Genomic DNA, 18,259 nt, shown 5'->3' with positions numbered 1-18,259 from the left:
CTTATTGAATTTACCTCATAAGGAGAGAAGAAAGCTTCTAGCTGGGCTTTAATTATTACTCTGCACATGCTCCTGGCCTGATTGAAGTTTGCTTTACTCCAGAGAAGGGGCCCGATGCTTCTCCGCAGTGCTGTGTGTGTCTTGGTTAATTGGGAAAAGCCAGGTGTTAGGGTACCTGGAGCTGCCTGGGTTGCTCTTGGAGTGGCTGGCGGGATCAAGGGCTGCGGAGGGTGGTGGCCAGCTGCTCGCTGTGGCCTGCTTCTCCATTGCAGCACAGCCCTGCCCTCTCAAGGTGATTCTCAGGAGTCAAGGTTGAGCCCCGCTGCCCCCACTTCCGGTGCCTCGCCGCTGGCCCCGCCCCTGGGTCCTCCCCCAGGCTGCAGAGTGCTGAGCCTTCAGGGACGGACCAGAGCCGCTCTTGGGAGGAAGCCAGGCCTGGCCAGAGCATTGTCTCCTCCGAAGCACTCCTCGCAGGCTGGAGGGGAGGCCAGGCCTTGGCTCTGAGAGCCTTTGGGCTGTTACTCAGACACACTGTTTTCTCCTGATGGGAACAGAGACACCAGGGTCCTGATACCGGCCACTTTTACAAAAGGTGGCAGAGACGCTTAGACAAGTCAACTCAAACTCCGGTGCTCGATCCCCATGTGTTAAGTTATCCTGCCCCCTGCCCCCCACCGCTCCTTTTTTTTATCCTATCTCTTTTGAAGCCAGGGACATTCAAGAATTAAAACTTTCCATGTCCCCAGTAGGACATCTGATGAGGACTGATTTCCATCTTGTGAACAGAAGACTTTTTTTTTCCTGCAAATAAAGCATCAGGTCTAGATTTAAGGAACAAGAAGCAGCACCTTGAACTCTGTGGTTAGTTGAGCAGATATTTGTTCAGCATCTCCTATGTATGAGCACCCCCTGTGCTGGATTTTGTGGCTGAGGAAGCTGCAGCCAGTGCCGCCAAGAGCTTAAGACAGCAGAGCGTAAGACAGAGCCAGTGACACAGGGCTTAAAGATCACATGAGCAGATAGGTGTAAGTCTTGGAAGGGTAGGCTCCGAGGCAGGAGACCAGGCTTGAGCTGGAGTGCTCATGGGAGCACTCATGAAGAAAATAGAATTTTAGCAGACCTTTGAAGGTTAGAGAAAATTTTGAGAGCTGGAGACAGCATTGCAGCTGAAAAGGATAAAGTAATGGTTTCCAGCAGTTACTGTGGTTATCTTTTCTACCAGGCTGGGTGAGATAAGCCTTCCACACTTCATCTCATTAACTTCCCATAGCAGGCGGAACAGGAGACAGTCTTTATCCTATTTGAGGAGTGAGGAAACGAAGACCTAAAGAGCTGCTGTCTGTTTTTGTAAATAAAGTTTTATTGGTTTCCTGTTTTATGGTATTTTAAGTGCACGCGCCCCCCCACCCCCACCGCCATTCATGATATAAAAGAACTACAAGTTTCTTTTTTCTTTAAGCCTACCTTTATTTGGGGGGCTTCCCAGGTGGTGCAGTGAAAGAATCTGCCAATTCAGGAGACTCAAGTTTGATCCCTGGGTCGGGAAGATCCCCTGGAGGAGGAAATGGCAACCCACTCCAGTATTCTTGCCTGGATAACCCCATGGACAGAAAGCCTAGCAGGCTACAGACCTTGGGGTTGCAAAGAGTCAGACACTACTGAGCCCAAGCACTAACTAACTTATTATTATTGTTCCTTAAAATTTCTTTGGCTGGGAGAGCTCTTCATTGTGACTTGGGGGCTTAGTTGCCCCACAGCATGCGGGATCTTAATTCCTGGACCAGGGATTGAACCACGTCCCCCGCTTTGGAAGGAGGAGTCTTAACCACTAGACCACCAGGGAGGTCCTTCAAGTTTCTGTTTTTAAGAGAAGGCTTCTGTGAACAAAGACTTTACATTCTCTTCTGGTGTATTTGAAAACATTTGCCCCTTCTTACTGTCAAGGGGAAAAAGTGCATGTACTTAGAGCAGATGCCCAGAAGTGGTGTTGAGTTCGCTTTGAAGTTTCTATGCTGTCTCTATTCGCTGCTCCTGTGATCAGAAACATCAATTCAGCAAACAGTCCACTGGGCTCAAGGTGCGGCGGAGGTGGGGGTGCGGTGCACTTTTATAGAAGAGAAACAGATTTTGCCCTTGGAGAACATATCCCGCCTGGGAGAGGATCACACCTGTGACCTGGGCTTCTTTGTCTCCATTCTTTAATCCAGTGGAGTTCCAAAAAGTTCTTTTTCCGTACCCTCCAGCGCAGAAGATAATTTATCAGTTCCCTCATAGGATAGAAGGAAGGGCAGCAAAGAATGCTGAGTTCTGTCACCCCTCAAGTTTCCAGCCTAGCACAAGTGCTACACACACACACACACACACACACACACACACACACACACACACACTCTCTCTCTGTCTCTGCTTTAAACTCAGGCTTTATTTCATAATTGCTGGGACTTGTAATAGGTCTGTATGCAGTATGCTTAACTGATATGACTTTAGGAAGGGAAAGACCAGAAAGATACTACACCTTCCAATAAATTCTCTGTGGGTCTGGTTTTTCGAAGATAGTAGAGTATAGCTTACATGTGACCTGTTTTCAAAAAATCTTAACGTAGTACTGTAAAAAATAAAACAGAACCTTTGAAAATAATTTAATCCAGCCTCCTCCTCTTAGAGTAAGACGTGATCAAGGGCTAGGGGGATTTAGGTGACTTGCTAAATTCTGCTCCCTACTCCTGGATTATTTTCATTATAAAATGATGTGCTCTGAATCACTGTGCTTGTCTTTGGCCACATAACTCATGCTTTTTTCAGGTGCAGAAGGTGACAATGCAAAGCAAAAATAGCAGAAAGGAAGTTAGTAGAAGGAAAGTCAGATTGAGGCAGGGTGTTGAGAGTGAGCACAGTGGCTACAACCACTGCTAGCTTCTATCTCTGAGGTCAGACTGGATGGAAGTTGTCCTCAGACCCTTGTGATCAGCTGATGTCCTTGTATGCAACCCCCGCCCCCAGTCATGCTCTGTAGGAGAACCTTGAGGTTCTCTTGTGTCTCATCACTCTCTCTCACAACACTGGTAGGCGAACAGTTTCTTACTGGAATCAGATAGCATGGAACCAGTGGCTCCCACTCCTAGTTGTGCATTCCAGTTACCGTGAGTGTGTTGTGAAAGGCCCCACAGTGGCCTGGAGGAGGCCAGGCATTAGTCATTTTTAAAAGTTCCCCCGGTGAGCCTATCATACAGCTGGGATGGGAACCACTGTTTAAAGCCAATGGTTGTGAAATATCAGTTGCATTGAAAATCACCTAAACAGCCTGTTTTTACACCATGGAATTTCACACCCAACGATGTCTGATTTGGTAGGTCTAGGGTTGGGCCCGAGATTCTGTATTTCTAGCAAATTCCTGGGTACTCCTGGGAGAGGCTGCTGTTGGGTGGGAACCACATTTTATAAACCACAGTGTTAGATTCTCTGGGGTTTTGGTTCTGACAGTCTGGCTGGGGTCCTGGTATTTGCATGTCACTTGAGTTCCCTTGTGATGCTCGGGCAGCTGGACTGGGGAACATGCTAAGAACCACACACTGAGGCCCCGGGGCCAGTTCCTCATGTGGGATCCACAGATGAGCTCAGGCGTGAGGTAGACCACCTCTAATTTCTCCTCCCCTGCCCTGTTGACCACCAGAGGGAGGGCCGCCAGGAACACTTGAGGACGCCAAAGCTTCAGAAGGAGGTGGTGAGGTGCAGTCTACATGGAGAAAGAGGCACATCTCATGGTGTCTGGCTGGCTGGAACATAGTGGGCAGACACTGTGGACATGCACAGGGGCTCGGATCACACGTTCCCTCTGGAACAGGTCCTTAGGTCTCCCCCAGCAAGTAATGACCTGGTGTGGCAGCTGAGGCCCCCACGGAGAGCTGGTGACCCTGCACTCCGCCCCCCCAAGTCAGGGTCCTCTCTGTGGCCCCACAGTGGCCACTCTGCTGCAGGTGAATTCTGCATTGTGGGCACAGCTCAGTTCTCGGAGGTCTGAGCCGTGGATCTGCAGGTGACGCAGGAAACAGTGAAGAGGCTGAGGCTGGGCTCAGTTGCCCCAGGCTGGCAGCATTGCTCCTCTTAAGTGAGAACTCTAGACCAGCCTGAGGTTCACCTGGGAACCTACGAGAAATAGGAATTCTTGGGCCCCACCCCAGACCTGCTGGACGCCCATCCCATCTGCCTTTCGACATGCCCTTGACTTCATTCTGGGCCTACACATTCAGGTTTGAGAAAGCCAGTGGTTTCCCCCGAGGCCGTGGCAGGGCAAGACCCTGATCTGATCAGAGAGGAGCCCACAAATGTTTGGATCCCTTGGGCCTCAGGATTGGGGAGGTGCTTGTGACGGAGGGTTCTGAAGAAAGGCGGCCTGGCCAAGCAGGCCTGTGGAGGCGGCTGCCGGGCTCTGGGCCCGCCCCTCAGGAAACTGAGTCCCTAGTGGACTCGCCCTGGCTCACCCTCCTGTCATCACGGTTTTCTTGCCCAGAGCACCCTTGACTCTGCACAACCCACAGTCTGCACAGACTCTCAAACTATGAAGTCTAATTGAATAGGGCGTCTTCTGGTTCTGATTTTGTTGGTGATTGGCTTTTTCTCTCTTTTTCCCTTTTTTCCCCAGTTAGTGACGGGAATATGGGAAGGCCAGTACAACTTCTTCTGTCAGGGCACACGCAGTGGAGGAGAAGCCGACATGAAGGTACTGGTTCTTAGTTTTCTTAATAAAGAAATTGTACAAGAGACAAGATGGCCGTCCAGGTAATCCCTGTGGACATATTTTAGAAAGAATTTTAAAAGCGGTGTGTGCCTGTGGTAAGGGAAATTAAGCAGCCTGGACAGTATAGGAGGGGAACTAAAATCTCCCTGTCTGCAAAAGTGAGTCCTGTTAACAACTTCCAGGGAAGACAGCGTGCATGCGCTTACCAGTATTTGCTCTCTGTTTACACAAACAGGTTCATCGGGGTGACGTCTTTAATCATCACCTGAGTGTGATCTGTAGAGTCCAGCTTCCACACTGGAGTATTTTTCAGGGTTTTGTTTTTAATAAAAGGCTGCAGTCTACCCTCAGCCTGGCAGTCACTTCCTCAGAGCCCCCATGAAGAGCCCCCTGTATGGCATTTAACTGGGCAAAACACAGCACTCGATATCTAGATTTCTTTCCTACTCTGCCGTGTGTCCTGTCACCTGCTCCACGCCAGCCCCTGAAATCAGAAGTGCCTTTCTCATGGTTTTCCTCCTCCCGATGGGTCCAGAGGGAACAGGCAGCCTACAGGAATTTGTTAAAAGTCGTGAAGGGCGTGAAGCCCTTGTAGAGCTTGCCCTGCCTTCACAACCCCCCCCCAACCCGCCCAATCCCCCCAACCCCCCAGGTGTTCTGGTCAAAGGCCATGCAGAGAGACTAGCTTCAGCGGGGCCAGTGGGGCGGTGAGGTCCTAGGGTGGGCGCACAACCCAACAAGAGATGCTGACCGCCCCTTCATCCTAGATCATCCGCGTGCTGTGGTGGTACTACTTCTCCAAGCTCATCGAGTTCATGGACACCTTCTTCTTCATCCTCCGCAAGAACAACCATCAGATCACAGTCCTGCACGTGTACCACCACGCCAGCATGCTGAACATCTGGTGGTTCGTGATGAACTGGGTCCCCTGCGGCCACTGTGAGTCTGAACGGCTTTGGGGACAGGTGTGAGCAGAAAGGCTGAGTTGAAACTAAAGCTCTGAGAGGAAAGGTGCTGCTTCTGCAGGTTTCTAGGTCAGACCTTTGACCGTGGTGTCCAGATTGCCTTTCATGACACTCCGCGTGGCCTGTGCACTCAGCAAGCCGACAGATCCTTTCTCTGAGTCACATCCTACGCTGATGTGGCAGGATGAGGGAAAGACCAGATTCCCAGCCTGGGGCACTTGAACAAATCTGGACAGAATTCTCTGTTCCAGGATGTTCATCCTTGTTTCTGCACACATTTGGAAGGTGTTTGACCAGCAGGGGCAGACCAGGAAGATGGAATCGCGCCAAGGAGTGGGCTCCAGAGAACACACTTTCGCTGTGGGACCTCGGCGTCTGCACATCCTCTGACATAGTGACCCTCACGTTTCTGAAGCGTGTTTAGCTGGGCAGCTTCTGGGACAAACACCAACATTTGAAGTAAATTCTCTAAGAAGGATGTGGAAAGCTTGGAAGTGTCCCATAGTTTCCTATGATTAAGTTGTCCCCGTCGAGTTCAGCCCAGGAGGGCTAATATGGCCCAGTCAGAGTTCCTGATATCCATCACTGACAAACTTGATCCTCGCAGTCTGCTCACGTGTTTTCCCGCAGGCTAGCACCACCCTTGGTTAACTTAGCCCACCAGGATGCACACAGGCAGAGGAATCTAGAACCAGCAAGGGCTTTCCAAGTACAGCTCCTTCCACTTTGGGAGAACCCTGAGACAGTAGAAGGGTTGGCAGAGCTCACGCCCCCTGGCTGTAGGTTTCCTGCCTTCACTTTCTAATAGAAACGGCACCTGCCCACATTTTAAAGTGTGTTAGTCACCCAGTTTTATCCAACTGTCTGTAACCCCAAGGACTGTAGCCTGCCAGGTTCCTCTGTCCATGGAGTTTCCCGGGCAAGAATACTGGAGCGAGTAGCCGTTCCCTTTCCCAGGGCGATCTTCCTGGCCCAGGGACTGAACCCGGGTCTCCTGCATTGCAGACAGATTCTTTACCGTCTGAGCTACCTGGAAAGCCCCACTGGAAGAAGGCTTTAACTGTCAGATCCCACAGGATGACAAATGAGAAAGAAGCAGAGAATGGATGTGACTCGTCCAAGGTCACACCCCCAGTTACTGTCACAGCCCAGCCTGACCACAGAGGGAGGGGAAAGCTGGTTGCTTTACTTGGTTGCTGGCTATGGGGGCAGAGGGCGGAGAGTCTGAAAAAAGACCGGGTGGTTCTACTGGAAATGACAAATTGTGACGTAAATAACGAGTCTCTCATCTCTAAGGAACTGGGCTCTAGACTCTCTCTTACTGATAAGAATATATGGCCTCTGCACCACAGCCCTCCTCCCCAGACCTCAGCAAATGTGTAGAGACGGCCAGCTTTGAGCATCCCACCCTTTGCGGCTGTCTTTCCCCAAGGCTTCACTGCCATATCAGAGGCACTTGGGCAGCATCCTCTGGGAGTAGGTGGGGGCCTGGCGGCAACGCCTTTAGCTGCCAGAGCGGGGTGGGTGGTTCCTGACTCCTGGCTGGATGCCCACCTGGTAGCTGACCCTGGGCTTAAAGCCTCTTGAAGGCTGCCAGCCCAGATGGAAATTGATTTCTGATCACACGCCCATGCAGTGCCAGCTTGCTGGTGCAGTGTTTGCCTGTTCAAAAACATTCTTTCTTTTTTTTTTTTTTTTCATTTTTGAATTTAAAAAGAATCTTGGGTTTTGTTACCTGTCACATACGGAACACTGATGTATCCTCCTCGCCAATTCCCTCTGTTCCTACAGCTTACTTTGGCGCCACACTTAACAGCTTCATCCACATCCTCATGTATTCGTACTACGGCCTGTCGTCCATCCCGTCCATGCGGCCGTACCTCTGGTGGAAGAAGTACATCACGCAGGGGCAGCTGGTGAGTAATGCAGCCTCTTTCTGCCAGGACTCGCTGCCTGGGGTACACCGAGCTCTTCTTCCTGGGCTGCCCTTGCTGCCCTCCTGGCTTCAGTGTTGTTGACTAGCTCCTGAGAGGTGCGTTTCCCATCCTCCCTCTCTCTCGATCCAGTTAAACACCTTGCAGTGAGCAGAGCGGGGAATTCCATCCATTTCAGTCGATGGAGACACCACGCCGGTGGGCAGGCAGCTAGTTGAATTGGGGAACAGAGACTAAACCTAATTCTCTGACTTGAAGTTCAGCCCTTTCTTCTTAGTTTGTGCACAGAACATCCATGTGTGTCCGTGTTTTCTAATTATAATCTAAATCCAAGGTGCAACCTGTGTACCTGTGTTTCCAGGGGTGCCAGGATTTGCTGGAAGAAGCACAAGTACAGGGTTTGCTAAGTCGATTCAGTCATGAATCGACTTTTTGCAACCCTATGGACTGTAGCCCACCAGACGAGCCCAGGGTGCTAGTAGGTTACTAGGCAGCAAGGATGCAGGTGCTGGGTGACCATTCAGCCCGTGTGGTGGCGGGGATGGCACTGCGGTGCCCCGGGTGACAGCCCCCTTCCTGGGCCCACGTCCCAGCAGCTGTTTGTACTTGATGGTTATTTCCCACCGTCCTTGTTAAAGCTTTCCTTGGTTGTCAGTACACTATACAGCCTTTTCCTCTCCTCTTGTGATTTCTTTCATAAACTGATTAATAATACTATCATTACTGTTCAAATCCTGACCTTCCTTGAGCTTACCACGTGCTCATGTCAAGTGAGCAGTTTTACAGGAATTGTTCTAGTAGCCTAATTTCATGTTATTATCCCTACTTTATAGAGGAGGATGCGGAGGCTATAGTCTAGGGCTAGCTGACTTGTTGACATTAGTTATTAAACTCTTAGCCCTGGTCTTGCCTTCTTAACACATTCTTTTCTAAGGAAACCAAGCTGATTCAGATCCCTCTGTGTCAGTTGTGATTCTTCAATACTGAAAAATAACCATCTGGGGAAAAAAGAAAATTTGAGAAGACCTTCTGAGCTGCTTATGTGTTTGGTGTTTCATTAGCACCTCTTTGCCGGCTGCTGGACAGTCCTTGTTATGTCCCCTCACCCACCTGTGAGGAAGGGGCACTGTTCATCAACCTCCTCCTTACACATGAGAAGTGATGCCAGGGTTGACTTGCTGCCCGTAGTGTGGTTCTGCTGAAGCCACAGTTAGAGCAGGCTGGAGAGCTGGTCTCCTGTTGACCTCTGCCCTTTGAAGTGGAAGATTGCAGCCAGTTTGCAGTATTTATTCTATGCGCCACTTACAGTTACTTCTCAGTCTAGAATACTTACCTTAAAAAAAGGAAACAACAACAGCAACAACAACAAAAAAACAGTTCCCTGCATAGAAACACTGAAAGGTGGCCCGAAATCCAGTGGGCAGAGCCTGGTCCTTCACTGTCACCCCTTAAAGATGCCCATCCAACAGCTGTTCCTTATCTTAACCCCTTCTCGCTGTTTCCCTGCTTCCCAAGATGTACCCATCAGAAATAATCTATGGAACTAGCATTATATCCTAGAAAGAGAGTAAGTCTGTCTCCCAACCCCAGACTTCACCAAATCAGAAGGTCCACAGATAAGGATGAGGAAAGGGACCCGTGGGATTGCACATCCTGCAATGAGGTTCCTGCTCCCTCTAAACATACACCCCATGCCCATCCTTCCTTTATGAAGAATAAACATCTCCTGTACTGCATTCCTGAAGTGTGTGTGTGTTGGGTTTTTTAAACATGTTTCCTTTTTTCCTCCTTCCAGCTTCATTGAAAGCTAAGTCACATATAATACGGTATAAGTATAGTGTACAACATAAGGATTTTGATGTGTGTATGTTGTAAATCTACTCCTAGCACTTCCAAATAAACAATGAAAGTGTTTCTGGCTATTCCCCGAGGTTTAGAGAAGGTGACTTAAGCAGTTGGAAAGGGAGGAGTGTATACATAAGACAAATACAGATGCATAACAGGTTTGGGATATGTTTAGCATATGCCTCATGATTTTGAAATGACCTCTGTACTACAGAAAGGTTAGTAAGTGTTCATTCCCAAACTCGGGGGTGCAGGGTAGAGTGCCCATTTGGCAGTTGGGCACCTTGACCATGGGCCATGGCCGCATATTCAGCTATGTCTGCTCCCCACCCAGCTTCAGTTCGTGCTGACCATCATCCAGACCAGCTGTGGGGTCGTCTGGCCGTGCACCTTCCCTCTCGGTTGGTTGTATTTCCAGATCGGATACATGATTTCTCTGATTGCCCTCTTCACAAACTTCTACATTCAGGTAAATCTCACTCTTCTGTGGTGGTTGGGATTTGGGGTCCTTGCAGCCAAGGCCCTCATTCATTCCTTTATTGAGGAGCCCCTGCCTTGGCGGGAGCGGGGTAGAGGTGGGGTCACTGACACTGTGGAAGGTGCTGAAGTCTGGCCAGACCTTGGAGTTCTGGGGCTTTGGCACAAGAGGCTCTGGGTCCCTGTGGGAAAGCAGAGCTGTCCCGTTCTGCTTCCCTGGGGCTGCTGCAGACATGGCATAGTGAGTCTCAATCTCAGTCTCTCAGCCCCACTGCCCTAAACTCCAGGGCTAAATTAAATATCTGAAGAATTTTCCGTTACAGTACCCAGCTACAGATAGAAATCAGCCCTTTTCTCCAGTTTTCTTACACTTCCTCTCCCCACTGCTCGGGCTTGGGGGTGCAAATCATTCCCAAGTGCATGATGTGGTGTAGGTTCCTGCCCACGGAAGGGTCTGTTTAGGGCTGATAGCTTGGGGAGCCTGACCTTGTGTGGTCACTGTTGACTCTCCTACGTCCCATCACACCTGGGTCTCGTGTGTGTCTGCTCAGCAGGGCCTGGCTCCCGGCAGGCACAGGGGCTGAACAGGAGCAAAATAAGAGGCCCTGAGCAGAGGCAGGAAAGCCAGCTCACATGCAGCAGCACCACCCCAATCCATGCCCGGCTGGGGGGTGCCCAGCACACTTGCCCCTCCCTGCGCCCCCTCCAGACAGACACCTTTTCCCAGACACATCTGGGGTGGCGGCTCTGAGTTGCATCTTCCTCCTGGCTGACTGGTAGCTCATGATACACTTCAGGGCAGTGACTGATACAAGGGAGGTTAAAGAAAAGATGGGGCCCAATGAAGCTGAAGTCACACCTGTTTTGACTGCCATTCATGGCAGAGTGCTTTTGTAAGTAAGGGGCCAAGACAGTTGCTGAAGCAATGAGACAGTTTTGAAGGCAGAGGATGTGAGTGACAGCAGGAGACAGCAGGGCAGAGCCGAGTGAAGTGTAAATTGTATTTTCAATCTAATTGTCAAATAGCATCCATACCTCTGCCCATGAGTCAGTGAGCATACCCAGGCTGAACCTCAGAAAATGAAAGAATGATTGAAACCAGTGGCAAAAAAAAAACACATTTTCCAGATCACTTGACCACAGACATTGCTTCTTAATATGGTAACACCGGTCCCCAGAGGCTCTAGCCCCAGCATTAGCGATGTGGCTGGGCCCCACCCCGACCCCCATCCCTGCTGTGGCCCCCATCTGCCCTTATGTGTTGCAGACCTACAACAAGAAGGGGATCTCCCGGAGGAGAGAGCACCAAAAGGACCACCAGAACGGCTCTGTGGCCGCCGTGAACGGCCACACCGGCAGCTTTTCTTCGCTGGAGAACAATGTGAAGCCGCGGAAGCAGCGGAAGGACTGAGGTCCGAGGGTTGGCGGCCTCTGAGCCGCGTCATCCGGTTGTAAGCACATCTGAGTTGTGCCGATGCTCGTCAACAGCTGCTGTAACTCGTCAGCCTACAATAGTGTGACTCACGTAGGACCTCTTCCATCAGTTCCAAACCCCTAGAAGACGTAGACCGATTATCCAATTAGACGTAAGATTTTTTAACATTTCTGGGCTCTCACCGACCCCTGCGCTAGACTGTGGAGGGCGTGTTATTGTAGTACACGACACTGCTGTTGCCTTATTAGTTATAACATGATAGGTGCTGAATTGTGATTCACAATTTAATAACACTGTAATCCAAACTTTTTTTTTTTTTTTTTTTTACTGTAGATCATGCATGTGATTGTAAATTTGTATAATGTTGTTACAGTAGAGAAACACACATGCCTTAAAATTGAAAAAGCAGGGCCCAAAGCTTATTAGTTCAATTAGGGTATGTTTCAAGTTTTTATTCATTTCTAATAGCTCCGTTCAGAAAAGTCAACCACCGTGATTTATGAAAGTTAACGTGTGACACAGAACTTCAGGTGACTTGTCCATGTGAAATCGGCACCTTCAGTTTTTGTAATGTGGCTTTAAATCAGGCAGGTTCAGATCTAGTGGAACAGTCAGTTTAACTTTTTAACAGATCTTATTTTTTTATTTTGAGTGCCACTATTAATAATGTAAAAAGGGAGGGAGGAGCTAAAGCAGTCTTGATGAAACTTAAATATATATTCTTTGTCTTCAAGATTTCAGGAAGTGTTTAGGATGAGTAGGCCATTTTAAATTTCCGAAGTGTAAGTGTTTTTATACAGGAAACAAAGCCCATTTTGCTTTCCGCTTAGAGAAGATGTATACTTTTCAAGAGACATGACTGAACAGTTAACAATTTGACAGAGGCCCGTAGATGAGCAGTGGGGGGACTGGTTGCCAGGATCCAAATTTGGATTGATTTCTATACTGCTATCTGTCTGTTTTGACACAAACTTCCTTTGAAAATGTGCCTAGCTTACCATAATGGGGAGGGGTGGGGTGGGAAGGACTTTAGAAAAATTCAAGGTAAAATTAAGCAGATAGCTGCAGCATGAGAGAACTGGAGAACTGAGTAGAGATGATTTGGTTAATGTGAATCTAATAGCACCTGTAAGGTTTTTTTTTCCTGCTCTGACTCTAAAGATTTGTTTAAAAATAAGACTGCTTATCCTAAAATCATGTCTCATACCCTAGAAGCAGTGGTCAAACAGATAAAGACTGTTGTGTGTGTGTCATTTTAAAGTGTTGGAATTTAGCCTCTGAATACCTTCTCCACTGGAGGAAAAAAACATTCATTGAACCACTCGTGACACATCTGAGAAGGTCATTGACAATGTATAAATGAATGGTTTGATATTTATGTAAATATCAGTTTATCATGCTTTAATTTTGCACATTCATATTACAGGGAGCCAGTTGGGTTCTCTTAATTAGTCTTGTGGGTTTTCTGTTTGGAAGGAGTCACGGCATCTGTTTACATTTACCTTATCAAATCTAGAATGTGTATATTTGTAAATGTATGTCTTCCTAGGTACTAGTTTGAGAATGTCTTTACATATTTCAACACAGAAACTATAACATTCAATAGTGTGCTGTCAAAGTGTGCTTAAGCTCATCTGGATATACCCACAATGTTAAATAATCTCTAAAATTAATCATTAAAACATTTTTGATTACCTGTGCTTGGTTTTACATTGTTAATATGCTACTATTTTCTGAAAGACTGGAGAAAAGTCTGTTTTCTTCACCATCTGGTAAGTCACCCGAAAAAATGATGTAAATAATTCAGTTTGGAAGGTTATACTGTGGCTCAGCTCTTATTAGGAGGGATCCCCACGTCGTTAGGCATGGTGGTAGCTGCACCCCACTTCCTTCCTCTAAGCCTTCCCTGGTTTCCATACTAAAGACCCCAGCTCTGAGCCCACTCCTTTTTCTTCCCTCCCCTCCCCCTTCCTCTCCCCAAGCTGTTAGAGTTACTTTCCTAGATCTAGACCAGAGGTTTGCACATTTTTTCTGTAAAGAGTCAGCTACTGCCTGTTTTAGGCTTTGCTGTCCACACTGCTCAACCACCTTTGGTAGAGCTCAAAAGCAGCCTATTACACAGGTAATTACACAGGTAATAATGGTGGGCCCTGGCTGTGTTCCAGTAGAACTTTATTTGCAAAACAGAAGACCTATGGCTGCAGTTCTGTGACCCCTAGTCTAGAGTAACAAGCGTCCACCTCTGTCAGTTTCTTTGCCAAAGACCATTTCACATCCCAGGTCCTGCCCCGCACCTCACCCCCCCACCCCACCGCCTTCCCTAGTCTGACTTACTGGGTCCGTCCATACCCACGATAAAAGTGAGGAAATGAACAGCCCCTTGTCCCTTCCTCCACTTCATACCACACGGTTCTTAGTGCAGGCCTGACCCTGGCTTTGAGTATGTTCTGGTTTGTCAATATCACCTTAAAAATGTCATCAGAAACTGAATTTAGTATTGGGAGTATCACTTGAAAAGTGCAGAGGACTGTTGGGGTTTAGTGGTGATGATTACTTACATCCTTGTCCTTCCCCTCTGAGACCAGAACAAATTGAAAAGACATCAAAACCAGACTGATGGAAATCAGCATAGCTTATCTGTCACTGAGGAGGCTGGCTGGGGACACACAGACAGCACCAGGGCTCTCCGAATACCCTGTTGACATACCACGGTCAGCTCCAGCTCACTGCTGGTTGTGGCTGCCCTAGTCTGTTGGTCTGGTGATGAATATCAGCTCTGGAATTTACCCAGCTTTAGCTACAAGCTCCCTTTCTGTGTCAAGTTTTGTGCCCTGATGCCTACGATGCTCAATAGTATCTCCAACTGGGGCAGCCAAAAAGTCGCCCTCTTCCTTTTAGAGAAGTGAGTGGGTCAGAGGGCAGAGCAGGCCAGATGGTTTCCACCCTTTTCTGTCGTCTGTATGGAAGTGGAAGGGCAAGTTAACACACCTGTATGGAAAAGGGAGGATTCCCACTTCCCCTTCTGAGCAGCCTTGCCATTTACAGGTAAGGCAGTGTAGCCTAATGTGGGAAGTACAGCTTGGAGGCCACACTGCTGGTTGGAATCCTATCAGTATGACCTTTAGGCAAACTGCTTTAACTTGGCCTCAGTGTTCTCATCTACCCAATTGGGATGATGTCAGTACCTTCCCTACAGACTCATTACGAGGGTCAAATAGATGAACAAAGTATACAAAGCTCTTGGAGCCAAATCCAGCAAAGCGTGAACGCTGTGTTATCTGTTACCTTCAGTCCATACCACTGATCGTTCTAAAGATCAGCTGTTGTTTTACTGTTAGTTCCTTGACTAGTTGTTCTGACAATCCTATCACAAAGGAGAGGAAGTTCTTGGGTAGGATACTTTGTTGAATCAGAAGAGTTGAGTAGTAGACTTCCCTGGTGGCTCAGTGGTAAAGAATCTGCCTTACAATGCAGGGGACATGCGTTCAATCCCTGGTGTAGGAAGATTCCAATAGGTCTGCATGCCTGCAATGAAGATCTGATGCAGCCAAATAAAAACAATTTTTTTTTAATTTATAAAAGTTGAAAAGAAACCAGCAATTGTTAGAAGTATGACTATTATTCCAAATTTTGTGCGAGTTTTACATTACACCACTATTTTGGAATTTCTGGAATCTGCTTTATTCCTTTTTGGGAAAACGGCAGGTTCTTCAACCTCTGGTCTGTCGCGTCATTCCTGCAGAGCCCTGCCGGTAGTTCTGTGACCCATCCACAGACATGGGTACATTTCACGTGAACTGATTTTAAACAGATGTCTCACACTCTTCCCTTATCAGTCCAGGATTTCAAATACTAATAGCTTCTCCTCTTCAGCGTCAATTTGGAGAATAGTGCCCTCGATGGAGATGGCAGCAGAATAGTGTTTGCCTTAGTTTGCTCTCTGCTCTCACTAATTCTCATTCCAGGCATAGATTTAAAACTCATCCATGTCATCCTTGGTATTTTTATGAGCTTCATTTTCTCTCTTTCCCAACATACTTATGGCACTTAACCAAAGCGAGAAAGTTCCCAGGCTGACTTTTGCCCCAGTTTGTGTGGGATGTTACACCCAGCTTATGAAGACATCTTGGGCTCCGGGACAGAAGTTGTAGGAACAGGCAGAGTGGGACCTCGTGACTGGTGACGTAGTGGTGACAGAGAGCCAACCGTGGTGGTCAGTGGGCATCCACTTCTCAGATCATCCAAACTCCTGCCCGTGCTCATCATCCCCTGTTGTCTCCCGCGTGTGTGTTTCGTGTTGACCAGCTGGTTCACTGGGAGAGCGTCTGGTGCAGAGGACTGAGGGGTACTGGGCAAACAGGGATGTGTGAGAAATGCCAGTCCCCAGAGGAGCCGTTTCTGGACTGGGATCAAACATACACACAGATGACTCCCGCACAGGATGGTTTGTGGTGGGAGCATGACGTTGACAGGAACCGTAAGAGTCCAGGGAGAGAGAATCCTTCTAGCAAGGTGACTAAGAAAAGCTCGTTCAATCTGAGTCTTCAAAGATGACCTAGATTTCAGTAGATGGTGGCTGAAAGTTGCTAGGGAGACAGCATTCCAAGTTCAGGAAACAAGTACGGAAGAGACACAACACATTTCACAGAACCATTGGATGTGTGGGAGAAACAACTTATTTTTAAAGTAAGAGGTAAAGTGGGAGGAGAGTATAATTTGGGTGTTCCCATTGATAAAATGTGCAGAATGTTGCTCAGAGTTCCCAGGGCTCTTTCTCTGGAATTACTCCTTCCTTCCTTGCTAGTAATCAGCCTTAAAAGAACCATCAGTAGCCATGCCTCCTGCCCAGATGCCCACCTCCTCTTCTCCCTTTCGAGCAGAGCTAAGGAGAAACAGGAGGGTGGTTACAAGAATTGGCACTCATGTCATAAAATGAAGGAAGTCATGGGACTTCCCTGGTGGTCCAGTGGCTAAGACTCTCTGCTCTCAATGCATGGGGCCCAGGTTCAATCCCTGGTCAGGGAGCTAGATCCCACATGCCACAACTAAAAAAAGAAAAGAAAAACCTGAAGGAAATCATCAGAGAGAGCAGACTCAAAGAGGACTTGGACCTTCTGAAAAATTCCTCCAAACCAAAGACAGGGCTTTAAAGTCTGAAAACTTAGGTCATGGGCCTGATATTTGGAGACTATATTTGAGAAAGAACTAACAGTATGTTTTAAATATATCTCAGTACAGAAAAGAATAGATGGGCAGTGGTTTAAAGGTGGCCCTTTATGAAAGGAGGTCAAGGATTCAAGTACCTGCCAAGTGTCCACACTGAAACCCAAGATCAAAGTACATGTGTCTTATGTCCCAAGACCTGTGGTGGGATCAGTGATGAGGTTTCTGAAGATGCAGAGGCAGGAGAAGAGGAAAGTACAAAGTTCAGATTAAAAAGAAAAAGACTCGCTGATGGAATAAAAGCACCAGAGAAGGAGTGATGTTCTAAAGACAGCAGTTTGTCTTCCCATCGGAGCCAAGCAGCCCTGATGCTTCCAAATCACTGAAGGCACACAGCTTGGTTCAGATGTTCTAGAAAGGAGTCAGGTGGGGAGCCCTGCTGTGGTCTGCGTGTCTGTGTCCCTGTAAAGTTCATGTGTTGAAACCTAAGGCAGTGGGATTGGAAGGGGATGAGGTCATGAGGGTGGACCCCTTGTGATTAGGATGAGCGCCTTTTATGAAGGAAAGAGGCCCCAGAGAGCTTGAGCATCCCTTCTGCCAGGTGAGGTTATAGGGAGGAGATGACCAAATCTGCGCCTTGGTCTCAGCCTTTCCAACCTACAGAACTGCCAGCAAGAAATGTTTGTTGTCCTAACCCTCCTGGTCTGTGGCCATGTCACGGCAGCACCAACCACCTGAAACTTGCGTCCTGTACCTCGGCTCCACTGAGCATGAGACACACGTGTTTTCCTCCTCGTGTCAGGCAGTGGCGTCTGTCGGCCCCTTTTTACAAACGGGGAAGCTCAGACCCAGAGAGCCTCTGTGACCTGCCCAGGTAAGCATGACATCAGAGCTCTAATGGACCCACCTGTTCCAGGCTGGTGCACTCACCCTGCAGGGAGCTGCCCCGAAGGCAGCCCCTCAGACCAGCTTCTAAAGCACAGGATTACAGCTGCTTCCCTTCCCACCAGGGTGATCATTTAGCTCCACGCTATGTTGGTGTGACTTTAAATTATTCGGAACCTACACATTGTCTAGTGAGAGGTTTCAGTTAATGGATTAGAGATGCTGGGAGAGTTGTACAAAGATCCCCAAATATTAAACTATCTGATTTATGCTTATTATGTATATTTCTTCCTTTTGTGATGCCATTGAGTAAAGAAAACTGGCAAGTCCTAAAAGATAATACCAAATCATACCTATAAATTTTAATAAAAGTTTTTGTCAGAAAAAAAATCACATTTTGCATTATTACTGTTTTTTAAAGAACTGACCATAGCATATATTTACTTAGATATCAATACAGCACTTATTTCATCAGCATTACCGTAAAACTTTTGAGTCAGTTTCCCAGACACTGAAGACCATTCCAAATCGCTTTGGTCCCTGGTAGGAGTAAATGTTTTCTCAGAAATATGCCCTTCCCCCCACCCTTACTGATGATCCAGCTCTGCTCCGGGCATTTTGCCAGTTGCTGGGGAAACAGCAATGAAAAGATAACCTCATTTTGGAGGAAAGACAAAAACAAGCAAACCAAATAATTACATATTTTCGTGACTGTTCTGAAGGACACAAGCAGGGTACTGATGATGAGACTATCTCGGGTGCTATCATACTTGAGATGGTTTTGAGGCATATGGGAGGATATTGGGGTGTCTGCCTATGT

General features: G+C 47.8%; 1 protein-coding gene across 1 annotated transcript in view; it reads left to right on the top strand.

Annotated features, from left to right (window-relative positions):
• ELOVL5 (ELOVL fatty acid elongase 5) overlaps window positions 1–13,091 on the top strand; it is a 67,379-nt gene extending 54,288 nt beyond the window's left edge. Inside the window, exons 4-8 of the mRNA XM_065912715.1 lie at window positions 4,640–4,717; window positions 5,503–5,674; window positions 7,492–7,616; window positions 9,814–9,948; window positions 11,224–13,091. Coding sequence (XP_065768787.1) covers window positions 4,640–4,717; window positions 5,503–5,674; window positions 7,492–7,616; window positions 9,814–9,948; window positions 11,224–11,367 — 654 coding nt within the window. The 3' untranslated portion in view covers window positions 11,368–13,091. The remainder of the gene's footprint in view (window positions 1–4,639; window positions 4,718–5,502; window positions 5,675–7,491; window positions 7,617–9,813; window positions 9,949–11,223) is intronic.
• The last annotated feature ends 5,168 nt before the right edge of the window (window positions 13,092–18,259 follow it).

The sequence above is a fragment of the Muntiacus reevesi genome, chromosome 20 (genome assembly GCF_963930625.1).
Source record: "Muntiacus reevesi chromosome 20, mMunRee1.1, whole genome shotgun sequence".
Taxonomy (NCBI): Eukaryota; Metazoa; Chordata; class Mammalia; order Artiodactyla; family Cervidae; genus Muntiacus; species Muntiacus reevesi.
Note: the sequence above shows the minus strand (reverse complement) of the source record. Positions and strands in the feature narration are given on the sequence as shown.